Source organism: Pipistrellus kuhlii, unplaced genomic scaffold, assembly GCF_014108245.1.
Source record: "Pipistrellus kuhlii isolate mPipKuh1 unplaced genomic scaffold, mPipKuh1.p scaffold_m20_p_2, whole genome shotgun sequence".
Lineage (NCBI taxonomy): Eukaryota > Metazoa > Chordata > Mammalia > Chiroptera > Vespertilionidae > Pipistrellus > Pipistrellus kuhlii.
In genome coordinates, this window is record NW_023425515.1 from 46,701,046 (window position 1) to 46,713,435 (window position 12,390).

Sequence of the window (12,390 nt, forward strand, 5' to 3'; positions counted from 1 at the left end):
CCAGCTCTGCCACTGACTAAAGGAGTGGCCTGAGCACTCATTTCCCTCATTAGGTAGGTCCCAGGAGAGGCAGTTGCCTGGAATGAGAAATCCTCTCCCCTACCAGCTCCTTCCCAGCCAGGTCTGTGTCCATCAAGCTTTGCCTCTGTCTCCCCAGATCCTGGTGCAGCGTGGGCTTGTAGAGAGGCTGGTGAGAGTGTGATGGCCTTTGAGCGTCCTTCCAGCTCAGACTCTGACCTCTTCTTCCTTCCAAAGCTGAGCTTTTGCCTCTCCAGTGGAACATGATATTTGGGGTCCGGGTGAGGCAGTGAGGGTGCTCCCGCAGGAGAGAGCGCCTGGAGCAGCCCTTGAGCGGAAGGGACCAGGCCTCGGAGAGCAGACACCTGGTTCAGGGACACAGTGTGGTGCCCAGGTGAGCACCGGCCGAGGCTCCAGCAAGGGGCGCCAGAGAGAAGGCCGAGGCCGGCCTGGGCAGCCCAGGTGTCCGGTCCGGGTGGGGCGGGCGCCCCGGGGGCGTGGACACGGCCAGGCCCGCCCCGACACACTTTTAAGGAGCCTTAGAGCCGGGCAGGCAGGCAGCGGGGACAAAGCTCCTGCCCCTGCTCACCTGCTCGGACCCAGACCCAGACCCAGCCCGGCTCCAGACCGCGCCCGCCATGCGGGGCCCGAGTGCGGCCCTGGGGCTCCTCCTGGCTCTGCGCACCGGTGAGCCCCGCCGCCTGGCCCGGTGGGAGCGGGGGCGGGGCCGGGGCGGGGGGCCTGGAGCTCCCATCGCCCCTGAGCGGCACCCGGGGGCGGGAGGGGGTCCCGAACCCGCGTCCGGCGCATGAGGACGCTTCGGGGCACTAGCGCGGAGCGGGGTAGGCGGGATGCCGGAGGGCTTCCCGGAGGAGGCGGCGTGGAGCGGAGCTGGAGGAGGCGGGAGAGGCGGGAGGAGCGGGCCGGGGTCAGAGGCCGGGAGAGGGCGATCGCTCCTCTGGGCGTGGAAGCCGGAGGAGGTCGGGGGGCCAGAGCAGCCCCCCTTCTCCGGAGTCCCCTCGGGACGGAAGCGGGAGGGTCCCTGGAGGGAGGGGGAGGAGGAGGCCGCTCCAGGGCCCCCTGCCTGCGGGGCGCAGGGGCGGAGAGAGGGCCCCAGGGGGAGTCAGGGCCGGGACGGGGGCGGAGACTCTGCAGGGCGCGCTCAACCCGCTGGGACCCGCCACCCTCCGTCCACCCACCGGGGTGCAGCCCTGAGCACTGGGGCGGGGGGTGCCGCCCTGGTTGGGAGCGGAGGGTAGTGGGAGGGGGGATGAGGACACCCGCATCCTGACCCTTGGCGCGGGGATGGGAGGCGGAGGTGGAAGCTGGACCCAAAGCTGCGGGGGAGGTGGGGGAGTCTGGCTGGGCGGGGGAGGGGGGGCGTTGTCGTGGAGCTGGGTCTGCAAAGGCGCCTTGGAACCCCGTGAGCCCTGATCCCCGGGGGGAGGTCTCCGGGACTCTGGCCTGGTCAGGTCAGGGACCCCAGGGTCCCCCCCAGAGGGAGGGGCTGGCAGCCATGAGCACCTGTGTCCTGGCTCCGCTCAGGTTTGCTAACACAGGGGCCGGCTGCTCATCCGAAACGGACCAGAGAGGTCAAGTCCGTTGTCCGGAGTCACAGCGGGAGGAGCAGGAACTAGGTGCTTGTCAGGGGCCTGGCACTATGCGCCCTGAGGGTGGGTTGGCAACGGGCACGATCACAGGTGCTCCAGGAGGGTGCGAGGCTCCTGAGGGCAGCCACAGCCACCTCCCTCTCCTTCCTCAGCTCCCCGGGTGGCCCGGAGACCCCAGAGGGGCAGGAGCCACCCGTCACAGAGCCGCAGGCTCCCAGGAGGGTCTCAGTAGCCAGCTGGTACCTGCAGGCACTCCCTTGCCTCCGGTAGGGGCCAGGCCAGGCTGGAGCCACCCATCCACCCTGGGCCCGGGACATGCCTGGCCCCACACACGGCCCGGCCAGGGAGCCAGCGCTTCCCAGTCTGTGGCCCCCCTGTGTGCCGCAGTGCTCCCGGGGGAGGGCTGTGCTCTGCAGACTGGGTGGCCCAGAGCTTCGGGAGCCCCCCTGCACGGAGGGGGCTGGGCTGCCCCGGAGCCGGGCCTCACTGTCCCCTGCCCCCAGTGCTCAGCGGGGCGGAGGTGCGGTGGTGCACCACCTCGGACCCGGAGCAGCAGAAATGCAGCGACATGAGCAACGCCTTCCGGAGAGCCGGGGTCCAGCCCCCGCTGCGGTGCGTCCAGGGCACCTCCGCCGACCACTGCGTCCAGCTCATCACGGTGCGTCCCCTCCTTCCGCCCCGCCGCCTCCGCCCGCCGGACGGGAGGCCTCTGACTCAGGAGGGAGCACACAACAGCCCCATTCACTGGGAAGGGCACTCATGTCCCCCCACCACCGCCACCGCCTCCAGGGCTGGGCGATAGGATCTCCTGGGTTTCCAAGGGAACCAGGGCCAGCCTGCTTCCTGCCCAGCCCCAGCCAGGCGCTGGGAGGCCCGCGGGGAAAGGTGTCTGAGAGGCAGAGATTTCCTCCCGCAAGGCCCCGGCTAGAATGGGGACACTGCCCGCCCCGCGGAGGGAGCCCAGACACGGAATCCTCGGTGGTGGGCCACTCGCTGTGCCAAGGAGTTTTCCAGACGGGGCTCGTGTGGTTCCTGGGGAAGGAGGGCCCGGGGACAGAGGCCTGGGCGGGTGAGGGGGGGTGGAAAAGCAGTTCTGAGTGGCAGGAGGCCTGCTCACTCAGAGGCAGGACAGCTGTGGGGGGAGCGTCAGGGGTAGGCACAGGGGACTGGGTTTCCATCCCCTCGGCCTGTGACATGCCCCCAGGCCCTGTCCCGTCCCACCCGGGCCAAGGGCCTCCGCCAGGCTCCACTCTGAGGGCGCAAACCAACTCTGCTGGACTACAATTCTACTCGTGGCGCCATGGCGTACGGGCAGTATACTGCCATTGGTGTCTTAAAAGGAAAAGGGGGAGATGGGAGAGGGTGTGCGTGCATGTTAGCGATTCAGTCTGCATCGCAGAGAGAAAACCTGAGGAGCAGGTTAGCAGGGGGCTGGGAAACAGGAGAGCGAGGGAGACCCACTCCTCACTGCATACCGTTTTGTACTGACTCGTTACCACGGTTATAAGGCCTATAAAATCCATGCTTTCAAACCACATCGTTAGAAACACACGGCGAGTCCTTGGCCTAGGAGAGCTGTCGCCTTGGCCCCAGTGGGGGAAGGGGCCTGCAAGACGGAGCCAGGATAGGGTGGGCCCGGGGGCTTTTCAAGGGGCCCTGAGTGAGTGTTTCTGCGTGGGGTGCAGGGGTGAGGAAGGCCGGGGTGCAGGGATGGGGGTGCTGACTCACGTGTCCCCAGCAGGCTGGGGAAGCAGATGCCATCACCCTGGACGGAGGAGCCATTTACGAGGCGGGGAAGGAGCACGGCCTGAAGCCCGTGGTGGGTGAAGTGTATGATCAAGGTCAGAGGGCCCAGTGGGAGGAGGGTGGGGGAGAGCAGAAGCCAGGCGTGTGTCCTTGCTGGGCCTGGCCCAACCGTGTCTCCCTGGAGCTGGTCAGCAGCCCTGACCCCAGAGCAGTCCTGGGGTCCTGGCCACACAAACCTTCAGAGGCCCCCCTCCCCAAATCTCTGCAAAGGGGGATGCCAGAGATGCAGAGGGCTGACCCGCATCTGTTCTTCCTCACAGGGATCCCTGCGGCCCCCTAACTTTCACCCGCAAACACTCACTGAGGGGCTGCCCGAGCCTGGCACAGTGTTGGGCGTGACCTCCTGGGGTGGCCGGGGCGTCAGCACAGCTCAGCTACCTCCTCTGAGGGCATCTGTCAGAAGCTGCGGGGGGGGGGGGGGGGGGCAGACAAGAGGCAGTGATCAGGAGCCGCAGAGCCCACACGCCAAACACGAGTCCCAGCTCTGCCCCTTCCTGCGACCTCCTGTGACCTTGGACGCCCTCCACTTCCCTGCGTATAACATGGGGACAGGGATCCCTGCCCTGTCACACAGGCCCAGTGAGACTCCATGCGGGAGCGTGTGTGGTCAGAAATGGGAGTCCCTCTGCCCGGGTCCCTGCACCTCCGCCTGCCCTTTGTGCCTCTCCCACCGCCTCCGCTGGTCCCAGCCCAGCCCGCGGTCATTGCCAAGGAGCTCCCCTTGGTCTCCGCCCCTACAAAGGGCCTCTGTCTCCTGCTCCCCGGAGCACTGACTCACTCTGCTGGGCCCTGGCCCCTGCGGTCTTGTTCTCCTTGTCCCCCAGCGAGGCCCCTGCGGAGGCCTGGTCCTCCTCTCCAGTGCCCGGCACGGGGTCCCTCTCCGTTACTTGGCTGCTGGATGACACAGGACACAGTCCCGCCCGGCACACCAGCCCGCCTTTTCGCTCATCGGCCAGAAACAGCTCTTCCTCTTTAATGCAACACATTTATTAAGCACCTACTGCATGCCAGTCATGAGCATAGAAGCAAAAGAGAGCCAGTTGCTGCCCCCAGGGAGCAGGAGTCAGATAATAAACAAACACCAAGGAAATGTGGTCACAGATGTGTGGGTGCGCGACAGAGTAAAGGCCGTGCGGGAGAGAGTAAGGCCAGCGGGGGGGACCTGTGGGAACACAGCCGCCAGGAGGGAGGTGACAGTGAGCGGAGCCCAGACGGGAGTCCCAGGCGGGAAAGAGCTGGTGCGCTCAAGGAGCGAGAAAGGTGCGGCGGGCACAGCAGAGAGTGGACCCGACGCAGGTGCGCAGGACACGCCTGGCTTGTTTTCTGGAATCAGCTTCATCCTGATGGCGGGCACCCGCCACCGCGGGGCAGTGAGCGTGTGCACATCCGTCCTCAGTCCCCAGAGATGAGCTCTTCCTCTCCTGTGAAGGGCACCTTCTCGGCCATATTTGGCCCAGGGCAGGGGTCGGCAAACTCATTAGTCAACAGAGCCAAATATCAACGGTCCAACGATTGAAATTTCTTTTGAGACCCAAATTTTTTTAAGCTTAAACTTCTTCTAACGCCACTTCTTCAAAATAGACTCGCTCAGGCCATGGTAGTTTGTGGAAAAGTCACACTCAAGGGGCCAAAGAGCATGTGGCTTGAGAGCCACAGTTTGCCGACCACTGCCCAGGGGGCATCTTTTGCAAGGATCAGACTCCTGCCCCCCACCCCCCCACCCCCCCCACCCGCCATCACCACATGCACCTGGTCAGGATCCTGAGTGATGTGAGACCACATTGTTCTACCTACCTACCTACCTATTATCTATCTATCATCTCTCTGTTATCTATCCTATCTATCCACCTATCTATTGTCTATCACCTACCTAACCTATCTAGCCTGTTTCCCCAAAAATAAGACAGTATCTTATATTAATTTTTGCTCCCAAAGAGGCGCTAGGTCTTATTTTCAGGGGATGTCTTATTTTTCCATGAAGAAGAATACAGTACACATTTATTGTTAAATGAAAATAAAGGAAATTTATTACCTGTATACGGTACGGTAGTACGGTAGTTTTCAACACAAACCAAACTGAATCCTACAGTATCAAGAATTTATTCATTTATTCAATGACAATCATGTCATCATCTTCTGGAACATCATCATAACAATCCAATTCTTGAATTTCCTGGTGAATTTCTTGTGACTCCATTTCTTTCAGAATCAGTGGACCAAATCTCTCATGTTTAGCCTAAGGGGGCCTTATTTTCAGGGGGATGCCTTATATTTCACTCAGAAGGAAACCTGTAAGTAGGTCTTATTTTCGGAGGAAAGAGGGGTATCTATCTGTCTTATTTTCGGGGAAACACGGTATCTGTCTATCATCTATCATCTCTCCTTTCCCCTCAGCACTAGGAAATCACTTTCTCACTTTTTCTAGCCTGAGGGAAGCCACTGCCCCGCTCCTCTCAACCACTCTTTCCCCATAACCACAGCACCACTCCCTCCGTCCTCCTAAGTTCTCCGAGGGGCTTCGCTTTTGGGAAACAGACCTTGCAGGCCACGCCTGCTGTCGGTCCAGCTGCAGTGCTGCCCTGACACAGGCACACGCGGGCCCAGCGATGTGCCCGCTGACGCGGGAAGGAAAGGTGAAAATTAACCAACGAAATAATATCTGCCACGTGAGGGGGGCGGGTGGCAGGGTCTGTGATAAGACACAGGGCCTGCACTCGCTGGCTCTCTCAGTAACGAGAGCCCCCAACACACACACACACACACACACACACACACACACGTCCATACACACCCGTTCGTGCGCAGGTTTGTGTGGCACACACCCCTCTTCCCACAGCCTTCTGGGGCCGGGCGGCCTCTCTCGTGGCTCCTCCCTCGCGCCCTCACCCTCCCCTCTCTCTGTCCAGAGGTCGGCACCTCCTACTACGCGGTGGCCGTGGTCCAGAGGAGCTCCAACCTGACCCTCAGCAGCCTGAAGGGCGCCAGGTCCTGCCACACGGGCATCAACCGGACGGCGGGCTGGAACGTGCCCGTGGGCTGCCTGGTGGAGAGCGGCAGCCTCTCGGTGATGGGCTGCGACGTGCTCGGAGGTGAGGGCCCCGCGCGCCCCGCCTCATCCCTGCCGGCCCTCGCAGGGCGGCCTCCCTGCCTCCAGCTCGCCTTCATCTCGTGTCTCCTTAAGGACGAGCACGGTCCCCCCTCCCCAGGGGCCTCCAGACACAGAGTGGGTGTCCCAGCCCCTCCTGTCTCCATGCTGGGCGGCCCACTGTCGCCACTGCTTTAGTTTCTGGGGAGCCCCCTCTTTCTTCTCCCTGACCCCAACCCCACCCCCACTCCTGCCCAGAGCCCTCAGCTCCCACTCACTCTCCACCTCGGTGTCCTGGCACCGGGGCCCAGCCCCGTTGGGACCTGGTGATGCACCAAAGAGCTGCTCTCACCCGGTGTGGACCTGGTGTAGGTCGCTATTTCCAGAAACGTGTCCTCAACTTTTATAGAGTCAGAAACTGTCTCCTCAGGACCCAGACAAGCTGCTGATCTGTACCCGGAAGGTTTGCATGTAGGGAATCAGACCTGCTGCTCCCTGACGGGTCCTTTGGACAGGGGCTAGGGCTGGGGTGCAGGCAGGAGGGTCTGCAGGGGGAGCGGAGGGGGAGCGGAGCGGGGCGGCAGACATGCAGCGCGTGGGGTGTCCGGGGAGGCCCGAGGGTCCGGCTAAGTGCGGGAGCCCTGCTCCTCCTGCCGGGGCTTCTGTTCCTGGCCGCCTGGCTGTGCCACTCTCTGCACGGTGGACACAACACAGCGCCGAGGTGACCCCGGACACATGGCCACCACATTCTCACACTGTCCTCCGGGGATCACGCCCTCCCCCCAGTAGAGTCTGTGGTGTCCCCAGATCCCTGTCCACAGCGTGCTGCCTCCTGGTTGGCGGACCGGTGTTTGGGGGGGGGGGGGGGGGATGCAGGATTTTGCGGGAGAAACAGTGGGCTTTGAAAGCCCTGAGTTTGCTATCAGATGGATGACTCCAGTCCATTTCCTCATCCTGTGAAATAGGAATGTGAAGGACAGCTCCCGGAGGGAGGCTGCCCTCCGAGGGGACTGACAGGGAGGAGGCGAGGAGAGCTGTGGGGTGGGGAGCACTGAGAGGACTCACACACACTGTCTGCACCCTGCCCGGGCGCGGGCGGGGCGGTGCACAGTCACAGGGCGGTGGGAGGATGCAGAAGACCTGGGAGGGCCTGCCTCTGTCTGGCGTCTGTCTGGGATGAGCCAGCCCATGTGACCGGCTCCTGCTCCCCGCACAGCGCTGTCAGACAGGACAAATATTTGTCAAGAGGGCGGGCATGGCCTCGGGGCTGGCAGGGCCTGGAACCACGAGTCCGACCTCTTCACCCACAACACCTCTCTCTCCTCCGTTTCTGAGAAGCATTGTCCATAAATTGGTATATAATTTAATTTTTTAAATATATTTTATTGATTTTTTGCAGAGAGGAAGAGAGAGGGATAAAGAGTGAGAAACATCGATGAGAGAGAATCACCGACCAGCTGCCTCCTGCACACCGCCTACTGGGGATGTGCCCGCAACCACGTACATGCCCTTGACCGGAATCAAACCCGGGACCTTTCAGTCCTCAGGCCGAGGCTCCATCCACTGGGCCAAACTGGTTTCGGCTGTCCATAAATTAATTAATCTCAAGTAAGGATGTCTTTCCCGCTTTCGTTGATGACCCCTACGATGTGGACGTGAAACCCTCCCTGAGATCAGTATCTGGTTGACATTAGTGGTCCTGTGCGGCCTTTGGGGTCAGTGGTTTGCGTCCTGAGCCATGTTTGAAGAACAACGGCCCCTCCCCAAGGCCCACACTTTCGTGGCCCCCGTTTTGCTCACACTGAAGCCTGGAGGGTCCAGCCCTGTCCCCGGGGAGCCAGCTCTCCCCTGGGGCCTGGGGGGGGCCTGGCCCCTGCACAGCGGGCTGACCCTGGCCGCCCTCCTCCCGCAGCTGTCAGCGAGTTCTTCGGGGGCAGCTGCGTCCCAGGGGCCGGAGAGACCAGCTACTCCGAGTCCCTCTGCCGCCTGTGCCGGGGCGACGCGGCCGGGGAGGGCGTGTGCGACAAGAGCCCCCGGGAGCGGTACTACGACTACAGCGGGGCCTTCCGGTGAGTGTGGGGGTGAGGGGGGCCGGACGGCGCTGGGCGAGGGGAGCGGGGCGTGAGCTGAGCCAGGGGGAGGCCCTGAGGCCCAGAGCCCGGGAGGAAAAGCACTGGGGCAGGGAGGCCCGGGCTCGGCCGTGTCCTGCCTCACATCAAAGCGCCCTTTATGCGCTGCTGTGCCCGGCTGGTTTAAAACAACATCCCGAGCAGCCAGGCCGGCTCTGCTCATAAATCAACAGGTCTGCTCCATGTAGAGGTGAGGGCTCAGGGAGAGAAAGTGACAAAACAACCTCCGGCCCCTCCCCTGTGCCCGTTCGTGTCTCAGGGCAGCGGGGTGGGGCCCCGGCTCAGGCTGGCACATCACAGGAGCCTGTGGGCCCAGAGGTGGTCTGACAGCGGTGGGGCACGTCCGTCTGTCTGTCCATAAACACGGAGCCCCTCAGCCTCCCTGGCCTCAGTGTTTCCATGGGAAGCGGATGGGGGGGAGGGGAGAAGGGGGGCTGCGGGTGCCCACACTCCAGCTGGGATCCGGGTAAATGTGGATTCTAGCACAGAGAGAAAAACAGTCCCCTGTCCTCCAGCCAGAGACTGGCCCACCCACTCTCCTGGGTGCTCCCCCTGGACCAGGCAGCCCCTGCCGCCCACCCCCCACCCCCACCCCCACCCCCACCCCCGGGCTGTACATTGGGGGCCAGATATAAGAATCTCTTTCACGGCCTTCGTGGAAAGAGTTCCAATTCAGGGTTCGGCTTCTAGAGAAGGGCCGACACAAACGAAGAGGCTTGAGACCTGAAGAAATTCAACTCGGCGATGTGGGGGGGCCAGGCGGTCGTCCAACTCTAGTGGGAGAACTGCTCCTGCTCTGGCCCTGCCATCCCCTTTTATTGAGGCTCTGGGGAAACCATCTCAGGCAACATACACAGAAATTTACATGTAGCCCTTAGGCAGGAAATAACAGAAACTGACACGGGAGGACAAACAAGGTGAAGCCTGCTTCAGCTAACAGTATCTCAACTAAAGGTTAGAGCAATTAAGGTTGTTGACCAGCCTTCCTGGCTTCCTGTCAACATCTTTTTTAGTGAAACTGATTTGTTTTCCAGCACTGGGCCGGGACCTACAGAGGAGGGACATACAGAGGAGGCATAGCAGTCCCGCCCCTTGCACCCCGGGTTTTTGTTATGGTGAGAAGGTCTAGTCCAACCCCTGCCTCAGGGCAAGTCACTTTCTTTTTTTTTTCTTTTTCTTTCTTTTTTTCTTTTTTTAATATATTTCATTGATTTTTACAGAGAGGAAGGAGAGAGATAGAGAGCCAGAAAAGTCGATGAGAGAGATACATCGACCAGCTGCTGTCCTGCACACTCCCCACCGGGAATGTGCCTGCAGCCAACGTACATGCCCTTGACTGGAATCGAACCCAGGACCTTTCAGTCCGCAGACCGACGCTCTACCACTGAGCCAAACCGGTTTCGGCAGGGCAAGTCATTTTCAAACCGCTCCTTTGAGGCCCGGGATGCACAGGGTCTGAACAGGTCACAAAGGGTCTCTCCCGGAGGGGCCACCTGTTCACCCTCCCCTCACAGGTGTAAGGCTGGGAGGGCCCCACCGCTTGGCAAAGCCACCCAGAGAGCTGGCCACCGTGCCCACCGTGGCCGCCCCGTGGTCCAGGCCGGACTCCGGAGGGGGAGGCTGGGAGGCTGGAGGGGCTCAGCGCCACCCAGGCTCACAGCTCTCTCCTCTGCAGGTGCCTGGCGGAAGGGGCCGGGGACGTGGCCTTCGTGAAGCACAGCACAGTGCTGGAGAACACTGACGGTGAGTGGGGGGGCTGTGGGGGGAGGGGACGTGGGGGGGGGGGCGCGGCCCCAGGCGTGGGCAGAGGAAGAGGTGGGTCTCAGCAAATGGAGTTCAAACTGCTGTGCGGGCAAGGGGGCCGGGCGAGCAGCTCTGAGCTGCCCAGGTGTGTAAAGGGCATAAGGTTCTGCTTTTGCAAAAAAAAGTTTGCAAACCTCTGCACTAACTCCCGTCGACCTCCCTGGGATTTTCCTCTTCTCTGAAGAAGCCAGCCCTTTCTCCCTGGGCGAGGTGTTGGATGTTGATCCAAATATCACTGCCATTTACATTTTTTAAATTTTTTGTAATAACTGAACTTTAGAAAAATTGTAAGAGTCATTCAAGAACTCCGCTTTATCCTTACAAGGACACCAGCTTTCAGCATTTGCCATGCTGACGTATATTGTTCTTCCCACATGGATGTGTTCTTTCTGAGCCATCTGACGGCATGTTTGCCGTGTCAGACCCCTTCCGTACTTCAGATGGTGCCTCCTCAGACGGGGAGAGGCGGCCCTCGCCACAGCACAGCTCTCAGACTCAGGAAACGCCACGTCGACACCGTACTGTTCTTTAAGAAATGCGTGGAGGTCTGTCTTTGGGGCGCGCGGGAGTGGGGTCCTTACTGTATGTTGAGTAAAGAGTCTCCTGAGGTTTGCACGGGAGGAAGGGTGGTTTTCATTTGCGTGGGGTTCCATCCCTGGATTCCCAAAGTCCATTTCCCTTAACCCAGTCCTGGAAGCTGTGCAGCTGGGCAGTCAGCAGAGCGAGGAGTAAAGCCAGTGTCCGGAGTGTCCCCTCCACGCGGAGCTGGGTGTGGTGGAGCATAAGCGGTGCAGTTCACTAGTCCATCGTGTGTGAGTCCCAAAATGCAGAAGCATGAGGGCCCCGCAAGCCAGGGGCCAACTAAGAGCAAGAGCATGCGCAAACCGAAAGAGCTGACTCCTCCTCACAGGGGAAGGGGATCTTTTTCTGCCAATAGCCGTCTGGATATTATCACATTATTCAAAATTATCAGCTTAGCCCTGACCGGTTTGGCTCATGGATAGAGCTTCAGCCTGTGGACTGAAAGGTCCCAGGTTCGATTCCAGTCAAGGGCATGTACCTTGGTTGCGGGCACATCCCCAGTAAGGGGTGTGCAGGAGGCAGCTAATTAATGTTTCTCTCTCATTGATATTTCTTACTCTCTATCCCTCTCTCTTCCTCTCTGTAAAAAAATTAATAAAAATATATATTTTTTAAAAATCATCAGCTTAATGTCAAAACCGGTTTGGCTCAGTGGATAGAGTGTTGGTCTGCGGACTGAAAGGTCCTGGGTTCAATTCCGGTCAAGGCCACATGCCCGAGTTATGGGCTCAATCAGCTCAGACCGATGACCTGTTCCCAGGTGTGACTGACAGACAGTACCTTCCCTGTTTCACCCAGACTTTGCTGGGCATGCATCTAAACGGCAGCTTCCTGGCAAAGCGGCACAAGGGGCATGCCCGCATGCCCATACTATTTGGCCTTCCTGATGAGGCTGAGTGGGTGGGAAGAGATCAGCCAAAGCACTTGTATGCATAAATGCACAACCCATGGCACAGCCAATAGAGTGGTGAAGGCCTGGGGGAGGAGGAGGGCCTAAACAGGGTCAAGCGGGGGAAGGGAGGACACAAGTAATATTTTCAACAATAAAGATTTAATTTAAGAAATAAAAATAAGCAAAAGATTCCATAAAATATATATATTTGGCCTTCCCTTTGCTCCTTTCCAGTTATTTATAACTAGGTTAATTACAGCAATGTCAATACTATTATCTAATCTACAATCCATATTTTAGATGCATTAATTGTCCCAGTTCTGTTCCTTGCAGACATTTTTTTCAGGCCAGGACCTAATGTAAGATCACACACAGTATTTAATTATTAGGTCTTTTCAGTTTCTTAAACTTTTGTGTTGTGTGTGTGTGAGTGTGTGTATGTGTGTGTGAGTTTGTGACACTGCT

The 12,390-nt window shown here is 59.9% G+C and overlaps 1 protein-coding gene across 1 annotated transcript in view; it reads left to right on the forward strand.

Moving 5' to 3' along the window:
• The first annotated feature begins 554 nt into the window (after positions 1–554).
• Positions 555–12,390, forward strand: part of MELTF (melanotransferrin) — a 28,412-nt gene continuing 16,576 nt past the window's right edge. The window contains exons 1-6 of the mRNA XM_036447345.2: positions 555–705; positions 2,132–2,286; positions 3,370–3,469; positions 6,341–6,523; positions 8,432–8,588; positions 10,324–10,391. Coding sequence (XP_036303238.1) covers positions 657–705; positions 2,132–2,286; positions 3,370–3,469; positions 6,341–6,523; positions 8,432–8,588; positions 10,324–10,391 — 712 coding nt within the window. The 5' untranslated portion in view covers positions 555–656. The remainder of the gene's footprint in view (positions 706–2,131; positions 2,287–3,369; positions 3,470–6,340; positions 6,524–8,431; positions 8,589–10,323; positions 10,392–12,390) is intronic.